General features: G+C 44.8%; 1 protein-coding gene across 1 annotated transcript in view; it reads right to left on the reverse strand.

The window, feature by feature from the left end:
- LOC134415330 (protein LYRIC-like) overlaps positions 1-17,788 on the reverse strand; it is a 31,213-nt gene extending 13,425 nt beyond the window's left edge. The window contains exons 1-6 of the mRNA XM_063150561.1: positions 17,648-17,788; positions 17,492-17,575; positions 6,522-6,581; positions 5,234-5,324; positions 2,710-2,778; positions 635-850 (exon numbers count right to left, since the gene is read on the reverse strand). Coding sequence (XP_063006631.1) covers positions 635-850; positions 2,710-2,778; positions 5,234-5,324; positions 6,522-6,581; positions 17,492-17,575; positions 17,648-17,788 — 661 coding nt within the window. The remainder of the gene's footprint in view (positions 1-634; positions 851-2,709; positions 2,779-5,233; positions 5,325-6,521; positions 6,582-17,491; positions 17,576-17,647) is intronic.
- Between the last annotated feature and the right edge of the window lie 2,372 nt (positions 17,789-20,160).

Genomic DNA, 20,160 nt, shown 5'->3' on the forward strand with positions numbered 1-20,160 from the left:
GAACTGCTGCCCCCTTTCTGCACTGCTGGCAAAGTTCTCATCATGTATTGGAATTTGGCCTTTTGAAAGCATTAGAGTAAAAATGGTGCTAATGTCCTCCCCCAGCAACCCTGTACTTGGCAAGAAAAGGACTCTAGCAGAGAAGGCAACTCACATGAGGGCAACTAAGAGCATTTTCTGACTCATCAGAGTACTGGATTACTGCTGCTGAAGGTGAGTCATCATGTGGCCTTATATACCATTCAGTTCAGCCACCATGCTCAATAATCACTGAGAATGTAGTCAAAATCAAATGCTTTCAGTTTAGGAATATCCTGCCTTTTCCTTATTTGAAATACATGGATATACCCTGCAGCCTAACTCTGACCATGTATGAGCATCCTCAGAAGGCAAGGCTTTGGTTGTAAAAGACACAAATAGTACCTGTGGGTAGAAAACAACTTGCACCCAGCAGGTAGTCTGCAACACAAGGGATTCCTGCCATAAGGACCCCTCTTTTCACATTGCTGGGAAATAAAGGGTCCTAGGAGGGTGGACAACACTGTGTGTGCAGGATGAATGTCAGTGGGGCTGCAGCAAGGACACAGCAATTTGCGAAGCTTCACCTCAGCAATACTGGAATGTCAACACTCACCTACATTGGAGAAAACATCATCTTCTAATCTGGAGGTTGCCAATTCTTCCCGTAGAGCTCCTGAGCCCTTCAGCACAGTCCCACACTCTGCCTTGGCAAAGAAAGCACCTTTTCCACCACCACCAATGTCCTCTGTGAGCGGCCACACTGCTCTCTTCTCATCCCAGTCAAAGGCTGGCTCAGCCACTGAGCTACCCAGAGATGCTCTGCTGGGGTCTTCTCAGGAACAAACATTACCACAGATCATTGTTATTCTTAGTTACAAGGAAGAGTTTGTTCAAGAGAGAAAACAGAACAAAGCCTGATCTAAACCCATCAGACTCTCTCCAACTGAAATTATTTACAGACATGGTGGCAGTGAAACAACTCCTGGGACGGGACACTGAAGTGGAGAAAAGGAAGGCCAATGTGAGAAGGACAGCACCACAGTGGCCTTGGGCATCCCTCCCTGGAGGGGAGGCTCAAAGCCTCCAGAGTCCTGCTGGGGGCCCAGAGCAGTGAAGGGAGAAAAAGAGAACAGCTGGACCTCCAAGAAAAAAGAAAGCAAACTTCTTGGATGTTGGTCATTCAAGGCTGCTACAGAAATCAGTGCAGGCATATGAATATTTTAAAAAATGACAGTTATCTCCAACATTTTTGTTCCAAAGGACTCCTCAAGAGTTTCATGACTCCAGCCTTCAGAATAGCTCCATTTTCTGGAGCTCTGGTGAGGAGGAGACCACCAACTGCTGACACCAACTCCACCTTCACATCCCTTAATGGTGATGCTGCTGTTTCTCCCCTGCCAGGGAACAGCAGCCAGCACTCGGCAGGGTTAGCGCTTCTTCCTGGATCAGATCTCACTACCCTGGAAATGCCCATGCCAGCATGATCAGGGGGTCAGCATTCTGCACAGCCCAGGCTGCAGGACTGCACCAAAGACTTCTGGTGCTTCAAATGAGACTTGGTAAACTGAGCTCCCTTTCCTGGGTCAGCAAAGCCCTTAACACCTGAATGACCTTAGGGTTAATCCCTATGGGGTTCTGCGGATGGAGCTTGACCATTGATGTCAAGAGGTCAACTTACATGAAGAAAGAAATGTGGACCCACTCACTTTGCTGGAGAAAAAGTGGAGACCTCAGCACCTCCAGCCTCTAAAGACCCTTGATAAACCTAGAGTTAAAAATCTAAACTCTTGATATTTAACTGTATATAACCCAAATGATAGATAAAGTGGTCCCAAGGTGTCTGCATATTTTTCTATTGAAATTTCCTGTTCCCTTACCCTTCAATTTTAATAGAGCACCTGAGAGCACTTTAAGAGCCTTACTGCAAACAGTGCACTAACTCACACATATATCCAGCTACATCTCCTAATCCACTTACGTCCCTCCAATATCCAAACTCCTATCTTAGCTTCTAAATTACTCTAATATTATAAACCTAAAGTTATTTTGATCATTTTATCACAGATAATGAAAATACTTCCAAATGTCTTAATTCCATGATCTGCTTTCATATAGTGGTTATTACATATAACATGATTAGCAGACATGTGTATAGGCATAAGTGCACAGCAGACACCCTGAAATCCCCAGAAAAAAAAAGGTGGAGTGAGCACCAAGTGTGTGTCATTTTATCTCATTAGGATAAGAGTATATTCTTTTTACAGTTCTTTAGTCTGGGCAATCCTGGACTAAAGAACCTGTTTGGAACTGAGACAATTATTTGTGTTTTTAAACATCCAATATCCGAATTCCATCCAATTTTCCATATCAGAAAACTTCTGTCAAGCCATGCAAAAAGAACAAGCCCACGTGACACCAAGCCTTCAGCAGATCTACCATCTAAGAGACATCTGCTTTCCAAGTCCTGTGGGTAATGCTCTGTGCTCTGCTGTGTGTTTTAATGAGAGCATGGAGTAAAAGGCAAGCTCCAAGTAAAAGCTCCCAAAGCTGTTTTTTCTTAAGTAAATAGCCTCAGTAAGTGCCTGGATTTTGCTGCCAAGTGATGAAGAGAGCAAACAGACACTGGGCTGTGGGGAGGGGTAAGCAGCCCAGCCAGATCAGGTGTGTAAATTGAGCCTGTACATTTACCTTTTTGTTTCAGCCTTTCCTTCCTTAAGTGTCTCTTTTCACGGCTGCTGATCTTGGTCTGCCAAACTCCTGCAACAGAGAGCAAAGTTCATTTTTAAGCTATCAAACAACTTTCTTCATTGCCTTTACTGCTCAGCACCAAGGTAAATAGCCATCTGAAAGTTTCTGATGCTGGCTGTAAAAGAGGCATCAGATCTTGTGCAGCATGTCTCCTGTGTGCAGCCTTTGCTTCCTCTGCAGAGATGTGTTACATAAGAAATCCCCATCACAGACCTGTCTGTTGTGTCCTGACCCATGTAACTGCACATATTCTTCTGTCCTGTGTGTCAGCCTGATGTGACACCCATTCCCTTGGGGGAGGTGTCACAGCAGAGCATGTGACACCTTATATGTCTGACAGTGGGGAGAAGTTAATGTAAATCTTAACCATTAAATAAGGTTTCTATTTACTGGGCTCCATAGCCCTAAGACCTGTCCTACAATGTGGACACCCTCTCCCACTAATCTGGTTTACATGCACATTCATTCCCACCCGTGGGGCCACATCCTGTCTCCATCCATGCCCTCCATGGCCCAAGAAGTCAGAGGAGGTGCTGGCAAAAATGGTTAACGAAGAAAAAAAACAGCCCTGGAGCTGACCAAGACACTTCCTTTCTCTGAAGCATCCCTGAAGAGCACATGAAGCATTCTTGAAAAACACATGAAACAGTTCAGCTGGCTCATCCATTCAAAAAATTACAGTTCCATTTGCAGGAAGCCTCTGCTGTGTCCCCTTCTCCCCCAGCAGCCTCACAGGCCCCCACGAAGGACCTTGGTCCAACAGCAGTGAGGGCTTCTCTTGCTCTCACCACACTAATCACAGTGTAATCTTTTAAGCCCAGAAAAGCTTAGAATTTGTTGTTTTCAGTGCAGCCCTTGGTGGGGGGAGGCAGAGAGGGGCTCATGGGATGTAATGTATTTTCCAGTGAATTCTAGCTGCCTGAGCCTTGCTGGCCTCTGCCAGATTTCTCTGCAGATCTGCTTGAAACAAAGGTCTTGGCTCTGCTCACAGGCGTGCTACAAGCTGGCTGTGAATTGCCCCAGCACCTTTACCAGCCTCAGTCATGGGCACAACAGTGTGCTGCTCCATCTGTGCATCAGCATGGCAGAGGCCGCAGGATTAGGGGAAGGACCCCCTGACCACTGGGCCTCTGACCACTTCAGAGATCCCTCCTCACCTGCAGATTTGCCCTCCCTGTGTACACAGTCAGGACTTGGGGAGTGGGGCAGGAAAGTACGTGGCCCATGTCAGAGACTGAAATGTTGTGGTTTATGGCTTAAACATCTTTATGAAGGACTTTTGCCCTTTATAAGAAAAGTGCATAATGAAACTGCACCCCCAAAGCCCTCCCTGGATGGGCCTCCTGACTGAAACCCCAAACTGTGAGTTAAACCCATAGGACAAGTTGAGATAAGGAAGTGACACTATTGTTCAGAGCATCTGGAAGAGCACTCCTGGCCCAGCCCAGCACGTGCTTTGAGGTGGAGGCCACAGCCCCAGGTTTATCAGCTGCCAAGCTCATACAGACCCTGCAGCAAAGGGGAGAGGAGGAAAGGGTCTGGGTGTGTGGCACAGCCTCTGGCCAGTGAGTGCTTATCCTCTGCTGGGCACACCAGCTCAGCTGTGGGGCCCCTTCACCCAGGACAGCCACATTCAAGGGACATCCATGTGAGGGACAGCAGAGAGGGTGTCATGGCCCATCAAAGGCCCCTCCCAAAGAGCCCTCAGACCCTGCACCAGAGCACTGCATGTAATGCAAGAGATCCACAGTGCTGCAAGGGACAGTGTCAAACCTGCCCCCCTCAGGGGAGGGACATGGCCATTCCCACGTGCCCAAATGTATATTAATCTATGGGATTCCAAGCTTTAAGGCAGGGGACCACCAAGAAGAACAGATGGAGGGAAACAACGAGGCATCCTTGGAACCCATGGAGGGGTGATACGTTTCTAATCTTTGTCACTCTCCCTGTTCCCTCAGACATCTCATTTTCTTTCTTTCTTTCTTTCTTTCTTTCTTTCTTTCTTTCTTTCTTTCTTTCTTTCTTTCTTTCTTTCTTTCTTTCTTTCTTTCTTTCTTTCTTTCTTTCTTTCTTTCTTTCTTTCTTTCTTTCTTTCTTTCTTTCTTTCTTTCTTCCTCTTTTACTATTAAATGAAATATATCAAGATTTTTTATATCAACATCTCAGTTTGTTTGGTTTGAATCACGTTTTTTGGGTATATTCAAATCTTCCAGGGTTCAATCCATTTTATTCAAGGAGAGCTTAAAAAGTTCCCTTTACGCCTCTGTAATTAAACCAGATCACAACAGCACCTGTCCACGTAGCTACACATAGGAAGGAGCAGGTGATAACTCTCAAACTGGCAGCTTTCCCCACTAACACAGAACTCTAGAATAGTGGAGAAAGCCTGCCTTTGACATATTTCATCCCATGTTATTATTTGGTAATATGCATCAGATAACAGAAGAATCAGATCTTTTGTTACCTTCTTCCTCTTGCAGTTTATCTTTTTCCACAGAAAGCAGATCTTTTGGCACTTCCTTTTCTGAGCACTGGGTTTTCCTCTTCTTCTTAGGCTGCAGTATGGAGGAGATATAGAGCAGCAAGATGAAACAAGTATTTGTTATGTTTCATCCAGAAGAAAAAAGAGTCTGGGCAATAGCTGTGAAATGGAGACAACCCATGATACTCAGAGAGAGTAGAGGGTTGCTGGAGTCTTTTCAGTGTGTGCAAAAGTCTTCCTGAGCAGATTTTATTGCAAATTCCAAACCAATAAATGCTATTGCTTTGGACCTACAAATCTTAATTTATCTGCTAGATTAGAAAGTTCACATTTTTCAGGTACCTGCTCTGTAGTAAGATTTGCATTAATTCTTCCTAAATTCTAATGTTCTTCCTCTGAAGGAGGAAAGTCTAAAGTATTTACCCCCTTTAAAATCAGGAATGCAGTAATCAAGAGTTAGGACCCTGCCAATGCTTAACAAAAAAACCCCAGCCCCACCTTCCCCCCCACACTTCAAACCATGGAACAGCCTATTTTTAATGAAGGTATCTGCAGTTTGCACTAATCTGAAAGGGCACAGGAGTAACTGAGGCCATTTGCATACAGCTTGATGAAATGGTAGCATAACCCTAAACCATAAATTTTAAATGTTCTAGTTTAAACAGTGGCTCTTGATTTGTCCAAGGTGGGAAACCCCTGCCAGAAAATACAGTTCCCTGCCCAGGCTCAGGGGCTGCTCCTCACTTAGAGTCACAAAATCACAGAATGGTTTGGAAGTGACCTTAAAGTCCATCCAGTTCCAACCCCCTGCCACCTTCCACTAGCCCAGGCTGCTCAGAGCCCCATCCAGCCTGGCCTAGAACACTTTCAGGGACAGGGCAGGCAGCTTCTCTGGGCAACTTGGAACTTGCTGTAAAGCCTTGGAGGCTCTTTAAAGCATTAGTCTCTTCTTCCCTACCAGTTCAAGTGCTCAATGCCCAAGGTAAAACCCTTATACAGACCCAAGGAAATGTCCCTGTCAGAGCTAGAATGGAAATACCGGAGATTCCAGCATCCACTTCTGGGCTTGGATGATGAGACCATTCCCCTTGTGGTGGCAGTGACAAACACTACAGTGTGGTTGTGCCAGAAAATTACATGGTCATATATTCCTGCATCATCTCTTAAGTGCAGCAAACCAAGGAAGAACAAACTATCTCAAAAAAGGAACATTCTTAAAACAACTGTCTCTTAAAAGACAGTATGTAAACTCTAAAACTCTTGCTGGTACCTTGAGGAGCTTTTTCTCTCTGATGTTGACTGATGTGATAAGATGGCCATTCACTGGAACCTAGGAAGTGGATAATAACAAAATGCATTATAGTACATATATATGTGTGTGTATGTGTAAATAGATATAAAAATATATTTATTTCAATACCTTTCTATAATACATTTAATAGTCTGAAAGATACAGCTAAGTAACCCCCTGTACAAATCTGGGCTAGAATTTGTGGCCTTGTTCCAACTGGAGTAATTTATTCCAAATTAATTAATGTATGCTAAGCCTTTATAAATGTAAATCCAGAAACTCCACAAAGACTTATTCCAAAGCAGACATATTTGTGGTTTATCATAAGATTTGTCTAGGATCAAAGTTGTTTTTCAAATAGGGTAAGCCTGTCTTAAAGAAACAGCATAGACATGAGAGGGCTTATTTTAATATTCTTATTTTTAATTCTTGTTTACCAGTTGGGGTGGGCCTTATGTTCCCTCTCAAGTCTATCTGACTTCAACTGAAAGAATATCTTCTAAAAGTCTTTAAAGTCTTTTAAATATTCTTTAAAATATCTTTAAAAGTCTATCTTTTTCAACTAAAAGAATAGATTTTATCCTATCTAGATCCAGTAAAGTAAACAAGAAATGTTTAAAGACTTTTCAAATTATAGTCTAACTAATGTCTCAGCTGTCTCAGAATTCCCTGGGAATTGCCAGCCACCAGCTACAGGGATGGAAGGGTGTAAATCTGCAGCTGAGACAGGAAGGGCCACTGCACACTATGCAGAGCCAGCAGCATCCAAGACAAGGCTGAAGCTCCCTCCACAGGTGCCTCTGGCACACAGAGCAGCTCCTTGCTGGATGTAAGGCACTTCTCTGACTTATGCAGGTTGCTCTCCCTGTGCAATGCAGCTGCTGCTCAGCCCGGCCCAGGCTTCCTTCACCATCAGACCTGTTGGGCTGCCCAGCCAAACCCACATCTCCCAGAAGGGAGCCTGACTCAGGCAGTGACCCAAATCCCTGATCCATCCTCTGCCTCCTCTGCTGGGGACAAGGGGGTCCCTGGCAGGTGAGAGCAGCCCTGCCTGGATCCAAATCCTGTAGAATTCAGGGGCCCAGTCCCCTTGGGGAAGGGAAGGCAGCTGATGCTTCCTCCTGCCTCCTCCCTCTCCCCACTCTCACAGGTCATCTCTGTCCCTGAGATGGGGCCATGACTAGTTAGCAGCAGATAAAATCCTGTGGGTGACTGCCCATGTCTCTCCCCAGCAGACCCAGTGGGGCTGTGTCGCAGACATCTTTTGTGAAAATCCTTTTCTTTAGGATTTTTTCCCTTCTGAGAAGCTGAGGCCTCAGAAACAAAATGTAAACAATGGTTATCTGCTGCTGTGGAATGCATCAAGTGGATTTTTGATTGGGCCATCTTGAATGTTTACAATTAATGGCCAACCACAGACCAGATAGCTTGGACTCTCTGTCCAGGCCACAGATCTTTGTTATTCATTGTTTTCTATTCTTAGCTTAGCTAGCCTTCTGAGGAAACCTTTCTTTCTATTCTTTTTAGTATAGTTATAATGTAATACAGATATATCATAAAATAATAAATCAAGCCTTCTGAACGTGAAGTCAACATTCCCGTCTTTTCCCTCATCCAAGAACCCCTGTGACCACTGTCACAGGGCTGCAATCCTTCAGACTCTTAATAGTCATGTCTTTGATATTTTGAGGATTTTAGAGCCATTTTTCACAAGTCTCAGAAAGGTCTGGTTTGAAGTGCATGACAGGCACCTGTATGCTGGCAAATGCTTCATCCCTGGAGGTGTTTGCTTGGAATTCCAGACCAGTTACAAGCCCATGGTAGACCCAGAGCCAGCAGGCTGGTGTTCATCCCAAGTTCCACAATGATTAGGAAAGGAAGCCCCAAAATGGTGGAATTTGCACACAAACAATACTGATTCGGGGTCTTCCAGTAAAACATCACAGCAGCAGGAGGCAAAACCCTGCCTGTTATATCAGTAATTCCACCAGCTTCACATTACAAGCTTAAGCCAAACTCTCCTCCATCTCCCTTGGCTGTCAAACGCAAACAATAGAATTGTTTACAATTATGTTATTCTGAACGTTAGTAAAATAATTACTTCTCTGTTAAAACCCAGCAACATTTGTCAGTAGCTAGCAAGGCTGTCTTGTTTTTTCCCATGGGCACTCTCTTCTAAGCCTCTCAGGTTCATTTACTAGAGGCACTCCATAAATCCCACCACAAAGCAAATAATTTTCCATCTCCTGCTCTGCTCAAGGGAAAAATCCCACTCTACCTGCAGCAGGGAGGGAAGCAGCTTCTCACATAAAATGTGGGATATAAAATAAAAACCAGGGGCATTTTGGTGAAAATTTGAACCATGTAGATATGGAAAATCTTGAGTTTATATTATTCTTTCTTTCTCAGCATATGTTTCTGTCCAATTAAATATGTGAAAATACAGATGGATCTTGTCTCAGAAGACAACAATTCCTATGCAATATAGAATCCTGGGGGAATGACTTTCAATCATACAACAGCACTTCAGGAAAACTGAATTTTATCGGATGAATGCAAGAAAAGATGACTGAGGGAAGTCAAACAACATGTAAGTGAAATATTCCTTCCTGGTGTCATCAAACCCTGGTGATTTTCCTGTTTTTCCCATAATGAAATCTTCACTGTTTTCTGAAAGCTTTGCAAATGGACCTCCCAAGTGAAGGCACTTTGAGCAAGACTGCCACCATGGGCACAGAAATAGCAACACCAGCTTAGGAGGCAAGGAGGAGGATGCTTTACTGCCGTCTTTCAGAAACACAGAGATGAGAGGATAAGAGACAGCCCACCTCCTGTTAGACTCTCTTTATATCAAGATGCTTCTGCAAGCACGAGGGACTGCAGGCAGAGACAAGGAAATGTCAGGATTAAGGACATGAAAGTGCCTTCCTCCCCAGGCTGGGTGAGCGAGCACAGCCCGAGGCTGTACAGGGCCCTCACGCAGGCAGGCAGAATCCAGAAAGAAAATGCTGAGTGCAATAACAGATCAGGGAAGATGCAAACGATATTGGCTCTGACAGACTTGTCTCAGCTGGGGCAGGATCACGTTCCTGGACCTTCTCTCTATAAATGACAGCAAGCAAGGAGCTGGAAAATTGCAGCACTCGGTTTTAGTGCTTTGCCAACCTGACTGCTGCGTACTTTTACCAGACAAACACAACTTTTGCTACTGAAATGCTATTTCACCTGCTAGACAAACATCTCCCTGTCTCTCCATCACTGACTAAGAGGTTAAATATATACTGTTGACAGTCATTTACTATGTCCCAGAGATCTTCATGATGACTGAGTGGCTTTTCAGCCCTAAGTGCCCACCTGGGACTCCTCAACCTTGTTGCATCCCTCCTAACAAGCAGCTGAGTGCAAAAAAATGCCAAACCTGACCACAAACCTGCAAAAAAATGCCAAACCTGATGCTCAGCAAATGTCCCACCACTGTGGTGATGCTTTTTTCTAACCTGAAATATCTCTTGCTTCTCTGCCATCCTTCAGTAATGCCAGCAACTCCCTTTCTTTCATCACCAAGAATTTTTACTGAGTTCTATTTCCTTTCAGTGGAAATGTATTATGTTAGCCTGACCTTTTGTATTAAATCCTGCCTTTATCCAACCCTTTTTCAGGCAGTAAGCTGGCTGTGTGGCTGAGGAACCCCACCCTACCCTATTCTTTCCTTTTGAAGCCCTTAGGGTAGGGGATTAGTCATGCCTCTTTATCGTGCCATTTGGCCACTATGAAAAGGAAAAAGGAATTTTCATTATTTTATTTCATTTAACCTAATGCAATCATTAAAGAGAAATTAATATTGTCAGGAGAATTTTTTTCTTAATGAAAAATGTAGTTTTGTATGGGGAAAACACATCTAAATCCACCACATTAAATGACTATATTAAGTCTTAAGTGCAATTCCAAATACATCAAATACATGCAGAGAAAAAGAATCAGGAATTTTAGTGGAATCAGACTTAGCATATTAATTTCTACTCACATTCTATGGAACAATAGAAAGATTATTTTTAGTTCATGGCCATTTGGTTCGTGACCCAGTGGAACAGGATTTCCCCCCCCACCCCCTGCATTTTTTTCCCTTTTCTATGTAACTTAGGGTTATATTTCTGATGATTGTTCTGAACCTAGCAATTTCTGATTCTCTTGAGCTAGTGTTTAATTTATTTCATTCTTTTAATATAGTTCTACATAAAGTCACAAAGGAAGGAGGCAAAGTGATACATCTCCAAGTACTAAATAATACTGAGTTTAGTATATAAGCCTTGTATTCAAAGTCATAAAGCTGTACATCTAGAAACTTAACCTTTATGCATTTTAATAGTTTTGCTAGACTAGTCATTTTTATAAAACCCAACACCTTTGTGTCTATCAGATCAGGCTGCCTGCTTTCACATCTCAGTGCCACCAACTGGTTAGAGGAGTAATTAAAAATGTGTGAATATCACCTTCAGGTTCACTAACTGCCCTTTGTCCCTCTTGGGAAAGGTGCTTAAAATTGCCCTCCTGAGGAAGGCATGGAAAGGTTTGCCCAGTAGAGGGATACTAGGACAAAATAAACTCAGCCTATGAAACCCAAAGGGAGCTATTATATGCTTCACACATTGGAAATCAGGAAATTCATTTAAGAACATGAATAAAGATTCAGAAAATTGTTCTCAGCTACCACTTTCAGAAAACTCAAATTAAGTGGGTTGGACACTGGAAATGAAAGGAAGCAAAACTACCCCATTGTGGCAGGGGGTCTGTGAACACAAAACCATTTCCAGATTTAAGAAGTACTTCAATTAAATTGTTTCATAGTGCTCAATTCCAGTGAAAAAAACTGGAGTTTTTTTTCACTTTGTTACAACACATGAAAAATGTCATGGATGTAGGCCAAAAGGCAATATTGGTATGACAAAAGTAACACCAACACGCATTAAATTAAAATGTTAAGGGAGGGAGCAGGAGAAAAGAACAAAAAGGACTTTCTAAGCAGGGAAATAAATAATCTCCCTTAAACATGCTCTGTTACAACTGAACAAAGTATGACTGCACTTTTCAGCTTTCTCAGTAGATCTTCAACAAGCTGAAAAGTGAGCAGGAAGGCTTCATCCCTCTCAGCATCCTCTGGAAGATCTGGTCCTTGCTCCCTACACTCCATGCTCTGAGTCAGATTGCTCACAGCACCACTTGCAGTTCACTGCTGGCTCTCTGCAGGTGGGTTCTTGTCTCCAGTGCACAGAAGCAGGGGCTGGGCCACAGGGAGAGCAAACCCAAGTGCTGCTGCTGCTGCAGCCAGACACAGCTTGCATTTCTCCATCCACGGACAGTGGACCATCGGCAAGACAAACATGTTGGGAAACAAAGCAGGGCTGGCTTTCATTAACTCTGACTCATAAATGGAAGCAGACATCCTGGCCAGCCTGGCTTTGCCACATGGTCTCGTCCTGATGATGGACTTTGCTCTGGGAGACCAATTCCCTAAACCAATGGGAACCAGGTGAATGGGAAAAGACAAGCCTGCATTTGTCAGAGGAGAAAGGATGGGGTTTAGGCAGAGGCCATCAGAGAAACAGGAAAGTAGCAGCTTCAAAGAAAATCACTCATTCCGTTCTAACAGCTAGAGAAAGGATAACAAAATGGCAATTTCTGCTCAGGTAAAAATGGAAAGCCAAAAAAACCATTGGGTTTGTTAGCAAAGGAAACTGAGTGGCTCTCCATGCATGGCAGAAGGACATAAAGGATCTTCTTTGGGACATGGCTGCTCACAACACTACAAAGACATGTCTGCAAAGGGGAGGGAAAAGAGAGCAGAATCCTGGGTTTTGATCAATACTGTAAGTACTAATAATTTTATTGTTAATAGCTGTTATTGATATATGATAACACAAAGTTTTCCCTGGCAAAATCATTTCAAATCACAGACAAAAGTGTTCCCATTAGGAAAAAAGAGTCTGTCGGAAAGGAAAATTATATGGGAAACACATGCAATGAACAGACAGAACTAAATAGAACTACACACTAGGAATATGTGAAATTTTCCCTTTCCCTTAAGGCACCTAATGTAGAAAAGAAAGGGGCAGTTCTCCCATCAAATGGATATTCCAAGAACCTTGTGGAAAAGGATCTGGGCCATCAGCACAGAAAACCCATTCATCTGCACATATTCCCAGGGATGGAGTTGCCCATAGGAACCCCTTGAGCACAAACACAGGTTGATAACAAGGAGTGGGAGCCAGGACTGCATATGTATGTAGCCATTCACATCCAAAAGCAGCTGCACAAGAAAATTTAGGGAAACATCCTTAAGATGATGCTGCCTGCATTACATGTCCTCCAGCTGGCCAGCCTTCCCTGGACACGTGAGAAGCCACACAGCAGCCAAAAACACAATCACACATGACACATACCTGCCTCAGTTCAGCTGCCCTCGTCATCGGGGGAAAAATATATCTGGGGAAAGAGTTTCTGCAGCATGAGTAGATTAAAACTACTGTTGTGAGGAGAGATGAAGAAATCAGTTTCCTGGCATCTTCTATTCTGATTAATTAGAGATCCATCTCAACAAGGGATAAAGGTTCCATTTTAAGGAGGCAATTACCAAACTCCAACACCTTCCAGGATGCTTCAAAAATCAATGCTCATCCAGGACAGCTGTATAAAATTAATTGTGCAAGTGTGTTGCATTGGCATGAAAAATACTGTGTAACCTGAAAGGGTAAAAGAAAACTTCTATTTGCTATTTGTGAAACTGGAGCTGAAAGGATGGATATGAAGCTCTGGTACTGTTAAGCAATCCTGCAAGATGCAAAAAGTATCTCTAGTTTATAAAGACACTTCAGAAAAGCAGAAAGCTTTCTTTTGGAATGTATCAGATGGTGCATATTTTTAGAAGCTTTTTAAGGAAGATGATGTCACTGCATTTGTAAAAAATGATCTCCTTTACAACTGATCAATTTGCAGAACAGCCCAAAACCTTTGAATAAACACAAACCACCCAACTCAACAACTGCCATTCAGATCAGCTGGCTTACAGCAAGTCTCATTAGCAATTTCCCAAAATTAAGGAAAAGGCAATTCTGAAAAAGACTAAACACACTCAGCATAATTTCTAGATGGTTTTTTTGTGTGTGTATGGCTGTGTGACAACAGCCAGAATGTAACTTTTTCTTCTATGCATAATGAGATCACATTCAAAATGTGCTTGTGTGATTGTGTGGAGGCCATGTATCCATTGGAACAAAGTGGTGGGTGAGAGGCTGGACATGACACAGCCATGTGCTCTCACAGCTCAGAAAGCCAAGTTTGTCCTGGGCAGCACCCAAAGCACCAGGGGAGGGGATTCTGCCCCTCTGCTCTGCTGAGACCCCACCTGCAGTGCTGCATCCAGCCCTGGGGCCCCAGCACAGGGAGGACATGGACCTGTTGGAGTGAGTCCAGAGGAGGCCAGCAAATCGATCAGAGGGATGGAGAGCCGCTGCTATGAGGAAAGTCTCAGAGAACTGGGGTTGTTCAGCTTGCAAAAGAGACAACTTCAGGGTGACTATCCTGGTTCTGGACAGGACAGGGTTAATTTTTTGCAGAAGCTGTCAGGTGGTGTGACCAGGACTCGGGAGCCCTTTCTATCCCACCTTACAGTCATTACCAGGGGTGCCAGAGGAAGGGACTCTCTTTTGGGGAGAAGGGGCTCCTTCCAGTCTGGTATTGTCTATTGTCAAGGGGCTTCTGTGTAAATAATTTCTTTTCTTGTAGCCTCTGTCATTAGTATTACTCCTGTTCCTGTTTGTTTTCTTATCTGGTTGCTGTTTCCAGTAGATTGATCTTATGTCAGTTTATGATCTTTACCTTTTGTGCCTCCAAGTCTCAAGTCCATCCCACGGCAGATGGGAGGGGAAAAGCAGCGGAGCAGGAGGGAGGAGCACGTGGTTTTAGGGAATCTTGGTGGGCACACTAAACTGGGCACTACCATTCCTAAACCACGACAGTGATCCAACTGAGGCCTTCCTCTACCTGAAGGGAACTTCAAGGGAACATAGGGCAGAACTATTTACAAGAGCATGTAGTAAGAGGACAAGGGGGAATGAGTTCAAATTGGAAGAGAGGAGCTTTAGATTAGATATTTGGAAGAAGTTCTTTACCATGAGTGTGGTGAGGCACTGGAACAGGTTGCCCAGGGAAGTGGTGGGTGCCCCATCCCTGCAGATGTTCAAGGACAGACTGGACGGAGCTCTGAGCAACCTGGTCTAGTGAAAGGTGTTCCTACCCATGGCAAGGGAGTTGGAACCAGATGATCTTCAAGGTCCCCTTCCAACCCAAACCATTCCATGATTCTATGAAAGTTTCTTCAACAGACTGATCTCACAAGAGCTGTTGAAGCCACCCAGTCTGGGTCTAACAGGGCACTGTGGCTCCTGGACATTTGCTATGGGGAGCAGGGACACACAAAGGGATGAAGATCAGTCTTACACCATCCTGCAGCCAAGTAAGAGCAGATTTCATGGGAAGGCAACCTGACAGCCCACCCCTGGGGCAGCAACTGGGAATCACTGGCAAACATGCATTCCCAAACTGAAAAAATAATTAACCACCTAGGTTCTTTTAATTAAGATCTTGACTTATCCACCACTCCAGGAAATGCAGAAATGCAGATGTTTGGCCGCTGGGATGTATCAACACACCTGAGCACTGGAGGCAATTTGTTTCTTGTTTTTTTCATATCTCAGCAGGCAGCAGAGAGGGGGTCCCATCCTGCACACCCCATCTTATCACATTGGCCATGTGTATGAATGGGAGACTTTGTTATTAATGACACCTCTGCTGCTGCTTTGGTGGAGATTTTCATATGCAAATTTCAGCATATCAAAGGTGTTTGGCTGTTCTGGCATCCTCCCATCAGCTAAGTGCCAAAGCAGTGCAGCGTTTTACACTTAAGTAAGGAGATACAGTTTTTGCCTCAAGGATATGATGTTCCAAAGGCAGAGAGAATCTGATGGGAAATGACAAGGAGCAGTGGAGAAGGCACGATGGGGAAAAGCAAACAAAAGAGACAAACAAAGAAAGGAAAGGGCACGGTACTGTCATGGGAGGACAAGCCTTGGTTTTTCTTTTCAGTATGCAAGGTATTTTCTCTGGGTTATCTATCTTTAGGATCTTTTAAGTTATTTTTCTTGATCATCCTCTTCTCATCCTCCACCTCCTCAGGACCATGTTTTCCATAGTCTCCACAATAATCAGTGGGTCTCATACAGAAGATGATGCTACTGTGTAAATGCAACTGCTAGAACCCAGTCCCTAAAGAGTAGGGATTGCTCAGCACTGGAAAAGATGAGATTAATGGCAGAAACTGCACATGACTGTAAACAAATTTATCCCTTCAGTTTATCCCTCCTCCTCTTTGGTTTCTGTTACTTAGGCCTGTGAGATGCAGCATCTCTGACTAGAAGGTATCTATTCAAATCAATGCCTTCAGCTTGAACTAATAACCCTACCACCATCACAGCACCTGGACTGTCTCTGACACATTTCTGTTCATGAAGAACAAAACCACTTATTTTATAGAGCACATTTAAAAAATCCCTGCAAATTCATTTTGCTTGTCTTTTTCCCAACTGAGACTTAGGAGATATTAGTAACAGATTAAACAATAAAGTGGGTGTCTCCCCTTCCTGTCCCACACTGCCTCCAGTATTGGTGGCTCTGGAAAATTTTCATTTGTTCTGCAGGCGATTCAAGTTATCTGGTATTGATGGTTATAAAGGTATGATAAAATTGTTACTGAAATCCTTCTTCACCCCTTGACACTGGCAGCTCTATTCAGATTGCTTTTGGATTTAATTGTTCTTTACTAATTCAGGGGTACTTGTGCTGCCAGGTCAAGATTCTGCTCTGACTGATGAAAAAAAATGCCCTAAAATGGAATAGTTATTTAAAATATAACTATAATACAACTAAAAGCTAAAGCTTCCACGACAAAATAATAAACCCTTGAAAACTAGTGTTACAATGGAAAGCCTGACACATTTCTGTTCCTGAGGAACAAACCCCTAAGTGTGCTTATTTTATAGCACACTTAGAAAAAATCCTGCAAATACATTTTGTTTGTCTTGCTCAGAAATGAGACCTAGGAGACAACAGTAACAGATTAAAATGTTTAAAAAGCTCAATGCATTAATTTTAAGTACATACTTGTGTTTGGTAAGTTATTCTGTTACCTTTACTTTCCATATTGCAGTGCCTCAGTGAAATTGTTTTCTGTAATTTACACTGAGATTTTCTGCTACATACAGCTTACAGTGTGTCAAAGCAACAGTCATGACAATGTCATACAGAAACTTCAACACTGCATCAAATCAAACTCACAGCACGTATTCAACAGGGTGGCCATGGTCATCAGCTCACAGCCAGGTATTCATGCTGTAACAAGAGAGCTTTGATTTGGAGTAAATACACACAATTAGCACATTGTATTAACACCGTAGTATGGATACTATTCTTGTATATTCCTTCTTAACATGATGGACATTAACTGGAGTTTTCTCAATTCCCTGCAAAGAAAATCAATCTCAAATGGAGCTGTGCTGTCAGACAGAACGGCGGATGAAAGGCCGGTGCCAGCACCCCCAGCCAGGTGCTCGGGCAACCTGCTGCCCTGCACTGTCATCTTGATGGCACCACAGGGTTCAGCGGGGAATGCTGAGCCCCTCACCCCTGAATCCCACCGAGAGGTTCGGGACGGTGCGTCCAGGGCGGGACGGGATGGGATGGGACGAGACACGGTGAGATGGGATGGCAGCAGCCCGGCGGGGCCGGACGCAGAGAGTGCAGGACTGTTCTCTGCCCTGAGAAGGTGCGGGGAGGGAAGAGGGAAGGATGCTCGTCCCGTCCCGGGGAGCCGGCCAGGCGCGACCCCGCACTAACCTTACCTGCGCCGTGCGCCTTTGTTCCTCCGGCTGCCGCGCCGGCAGCGCCCCGGCCGCCCGGCCGCCGGCCCCCGCGGGGCCATCCCCCTCCTCCTCCTCCTCCTCTTCCTCCTCCTCCTGCGCCTCCCCGGCGGCGCGGCGGCGGGGGGGTCCCGGCACGGCCCCTCGGTCCCGCAGCCCCCGCAGGACGAGCAGCGCGGCCGCGGCGGCCGCCAGCACCAGCACCGGCCAGAGCAGCGCCAGCAGCCGCCCCGGCAGCTCCCCCGCGCCCAGCGCCATCCGCGCCGCCGGCCCCAGCATGGCCGCGCCGCCCCCGCCGGGGATGCTCCGCTCGCTCCGCTCCCAAAGTTGGTGCCGGAGCCGCGCTCGCCGCCGCCGCCCCGAGCGGCACCAGCGCGGCTGCGGAGCGGGCGGGGGACCGGCCGGGCGGTGCGGGGGGGGCGGGGGGCGCGGACACGTCGGTGCTTACGGGAGCCTCGCGGCGAAGGGCGGGGGCGCCGTGCGGGGGGCGGGAGTGGGACCCCGGGCGCGGCCGATCCCTGCTGCGGGGCAGGAAGGGGTTAATGCACGGATTGGGTCTCCCCTGTGCAAGGATGAGAGTGCTACGCGATGAAAGGTGAAGGCGATGCGATTGGAAGCAGCAGCGCTGGTTTGAGAGCAGATGTTTGGCCGGCGATTGGGTATGCGGGGATGCTCACAAGTGATGCTTTTCTGCAAAATTCCCCGGTCTAGACGGAGCAGTGTTTGGGGATGTACTTGTGTTGTCAGGCAGCGCTACAAACATGTCGTTATCGAGCACCATCGCTGTGATGATGACAGGCGCTGCCATGTAACGCAGATGCGCTCTCATCTCGGGCTCATCTCCCAGAAGCAGCGTCTCACCGCCGCCAGCCGAGCGGAGCGGAGCGCCTCCAACCGCAGACCCCTCTGCCGTGCTCGATGGAAAATTTCTACAGCCACCTGATGAATAAGTGCAGATGATGCTCTCAGAAAGTCTTTGTTTTCAAAGTCACCGAGTTTCTTTTAAAGAGGAAAGCTGAGTTTTGCCGTGGTCAGTCTAGGGAGCAGCCTCTGAGCAATTAATAAACATTGAATAGCAGTGAAGGGAAGGAATGAGCTCCTCGTTCTCTCAGCATGGTTGTGTCTTGCACCTGGCACAAACACAGTGGGACTTACCAGGGGCCATAACTACCAAAAAAAAAACCCAACCCCAACCCTCTCCCCCAAAGACCCCCCCCCCCCCAAAATCCCCACAAACGTATTTAACTAAAACAGCATAAAAAGTCATGTTTGTAGTAAACCCAGCACAGAGAAAAGGCTGGTAAGGGAATGGCTTTGATCTGTCATTGTTTATTTCACACCCAGCAGGGACTTCTCTCTCTTGAGCGTGGATCCAAGTGCTGGAGCTCAAACTGAAACCCACTGAAAAGATAGCAATGGGGAAGGCTCATTATCCATCCTTCCATTGGATCACCCACTCTTCAGGGATTAAAGATTTATTATTCCCACGTCCCAGGCTGAATTACAGTTAATCCTAAAGAAGTCTAGGTTTTGAAAGCACAATAAGGTGTTTATAGCACTCTAGAAATTTCCGGATGAAATACAGGAGACTTGTGAATAAAATGATATGTTGAATGGCCTTTTGGGGAGAAGAAGGTTTTGGGAGGGAGGGAGAAATGCTTAATATACAGGAGGGAGCTGTGGGGGTATGGTGGTGCTTCAAATACAGTTGTTGGGATAGGAAGCTTCTGCTTAAACACAGATCACACAAGTTATCATTTGCTGTCTGTATCTCACACTGCCTATCTTCTAAAATTCAGCACTGAATAATCTTGTGGTTTAAAACCTCCGGAATGTGAGTCTTTCTGTTCCTAGGCCTGATACTGATGTTTTGTGAGAATATGTCTATCTTGCACGCATCTGGAGCCCTGAGCTGATAACTGAGTTATCATGTGCTAATGTCAGAGAGGGGAACTTCCTCCATAGTTAAAAATTGCAGTTAGGTGGTTAGTACAGATACTTGTATTTTGTTTTTTTCCTTATCTTGATTTTTATTTTTTCCCCTTCTTTATTTCTCTGTAAAATGAAGATACATCTCTTCAGGTCTGAGCTGTTAAAATGCATACAATCTATATCTCAGCTCATACATAAATTCACTACTTTCAGCTCATCTAAATTAGTTTGTTTTTCTTTTCCTGGGAAACATAAGCTGAAAGACATTTCAGGAGTCAGCATTGCTTAATTGAGTATGAGATTACTGCTTTGCACCATTCCTTTCTATTTCTTTTTTTTTCTTCAATAGAAGCAATTACTGTGGCTGGCCTCTAATGGCATTTATTTAAAAAGATAAACATCATCATATTAGACCTTTTTTTTCTAGTATTACTACAGGCTCATTTGGCAGCATATCTCTTACATTATTGCTCTATGAAAATAGCACAAATTATTATCATGTCATGTTTTATGGAAAGACTGAAATTTTATTGCAAACACGAGCAGATATTTTTCCATTTATGTGTGACATGAGCTAATTGCAAATGTCAGATAGGGAATTGTTCTCCCTTCATACCTGGACAGAAAGTCCAATAATTAGGGGCTGGAACCACCTATCTGTTGTAGATCAAAATGTGGTGGATTTCCACTGACAAAATAGTGCAGACACTAATGCCTGA

This window comes from Melospiza melodia, chromosome 3, assembly GCF_035770615.1.
Source record: "Melospiza melodia melodia isolate bMelMel2 chromosome 3, bMelMel2.pri, whole genome shotgun sequence".
Lineage (NCBI taxonomy): Eukaryota > Metazoa > Chordata > Aves > Passeriformes > Passerellidae > Melospiza > Melospiza melodia.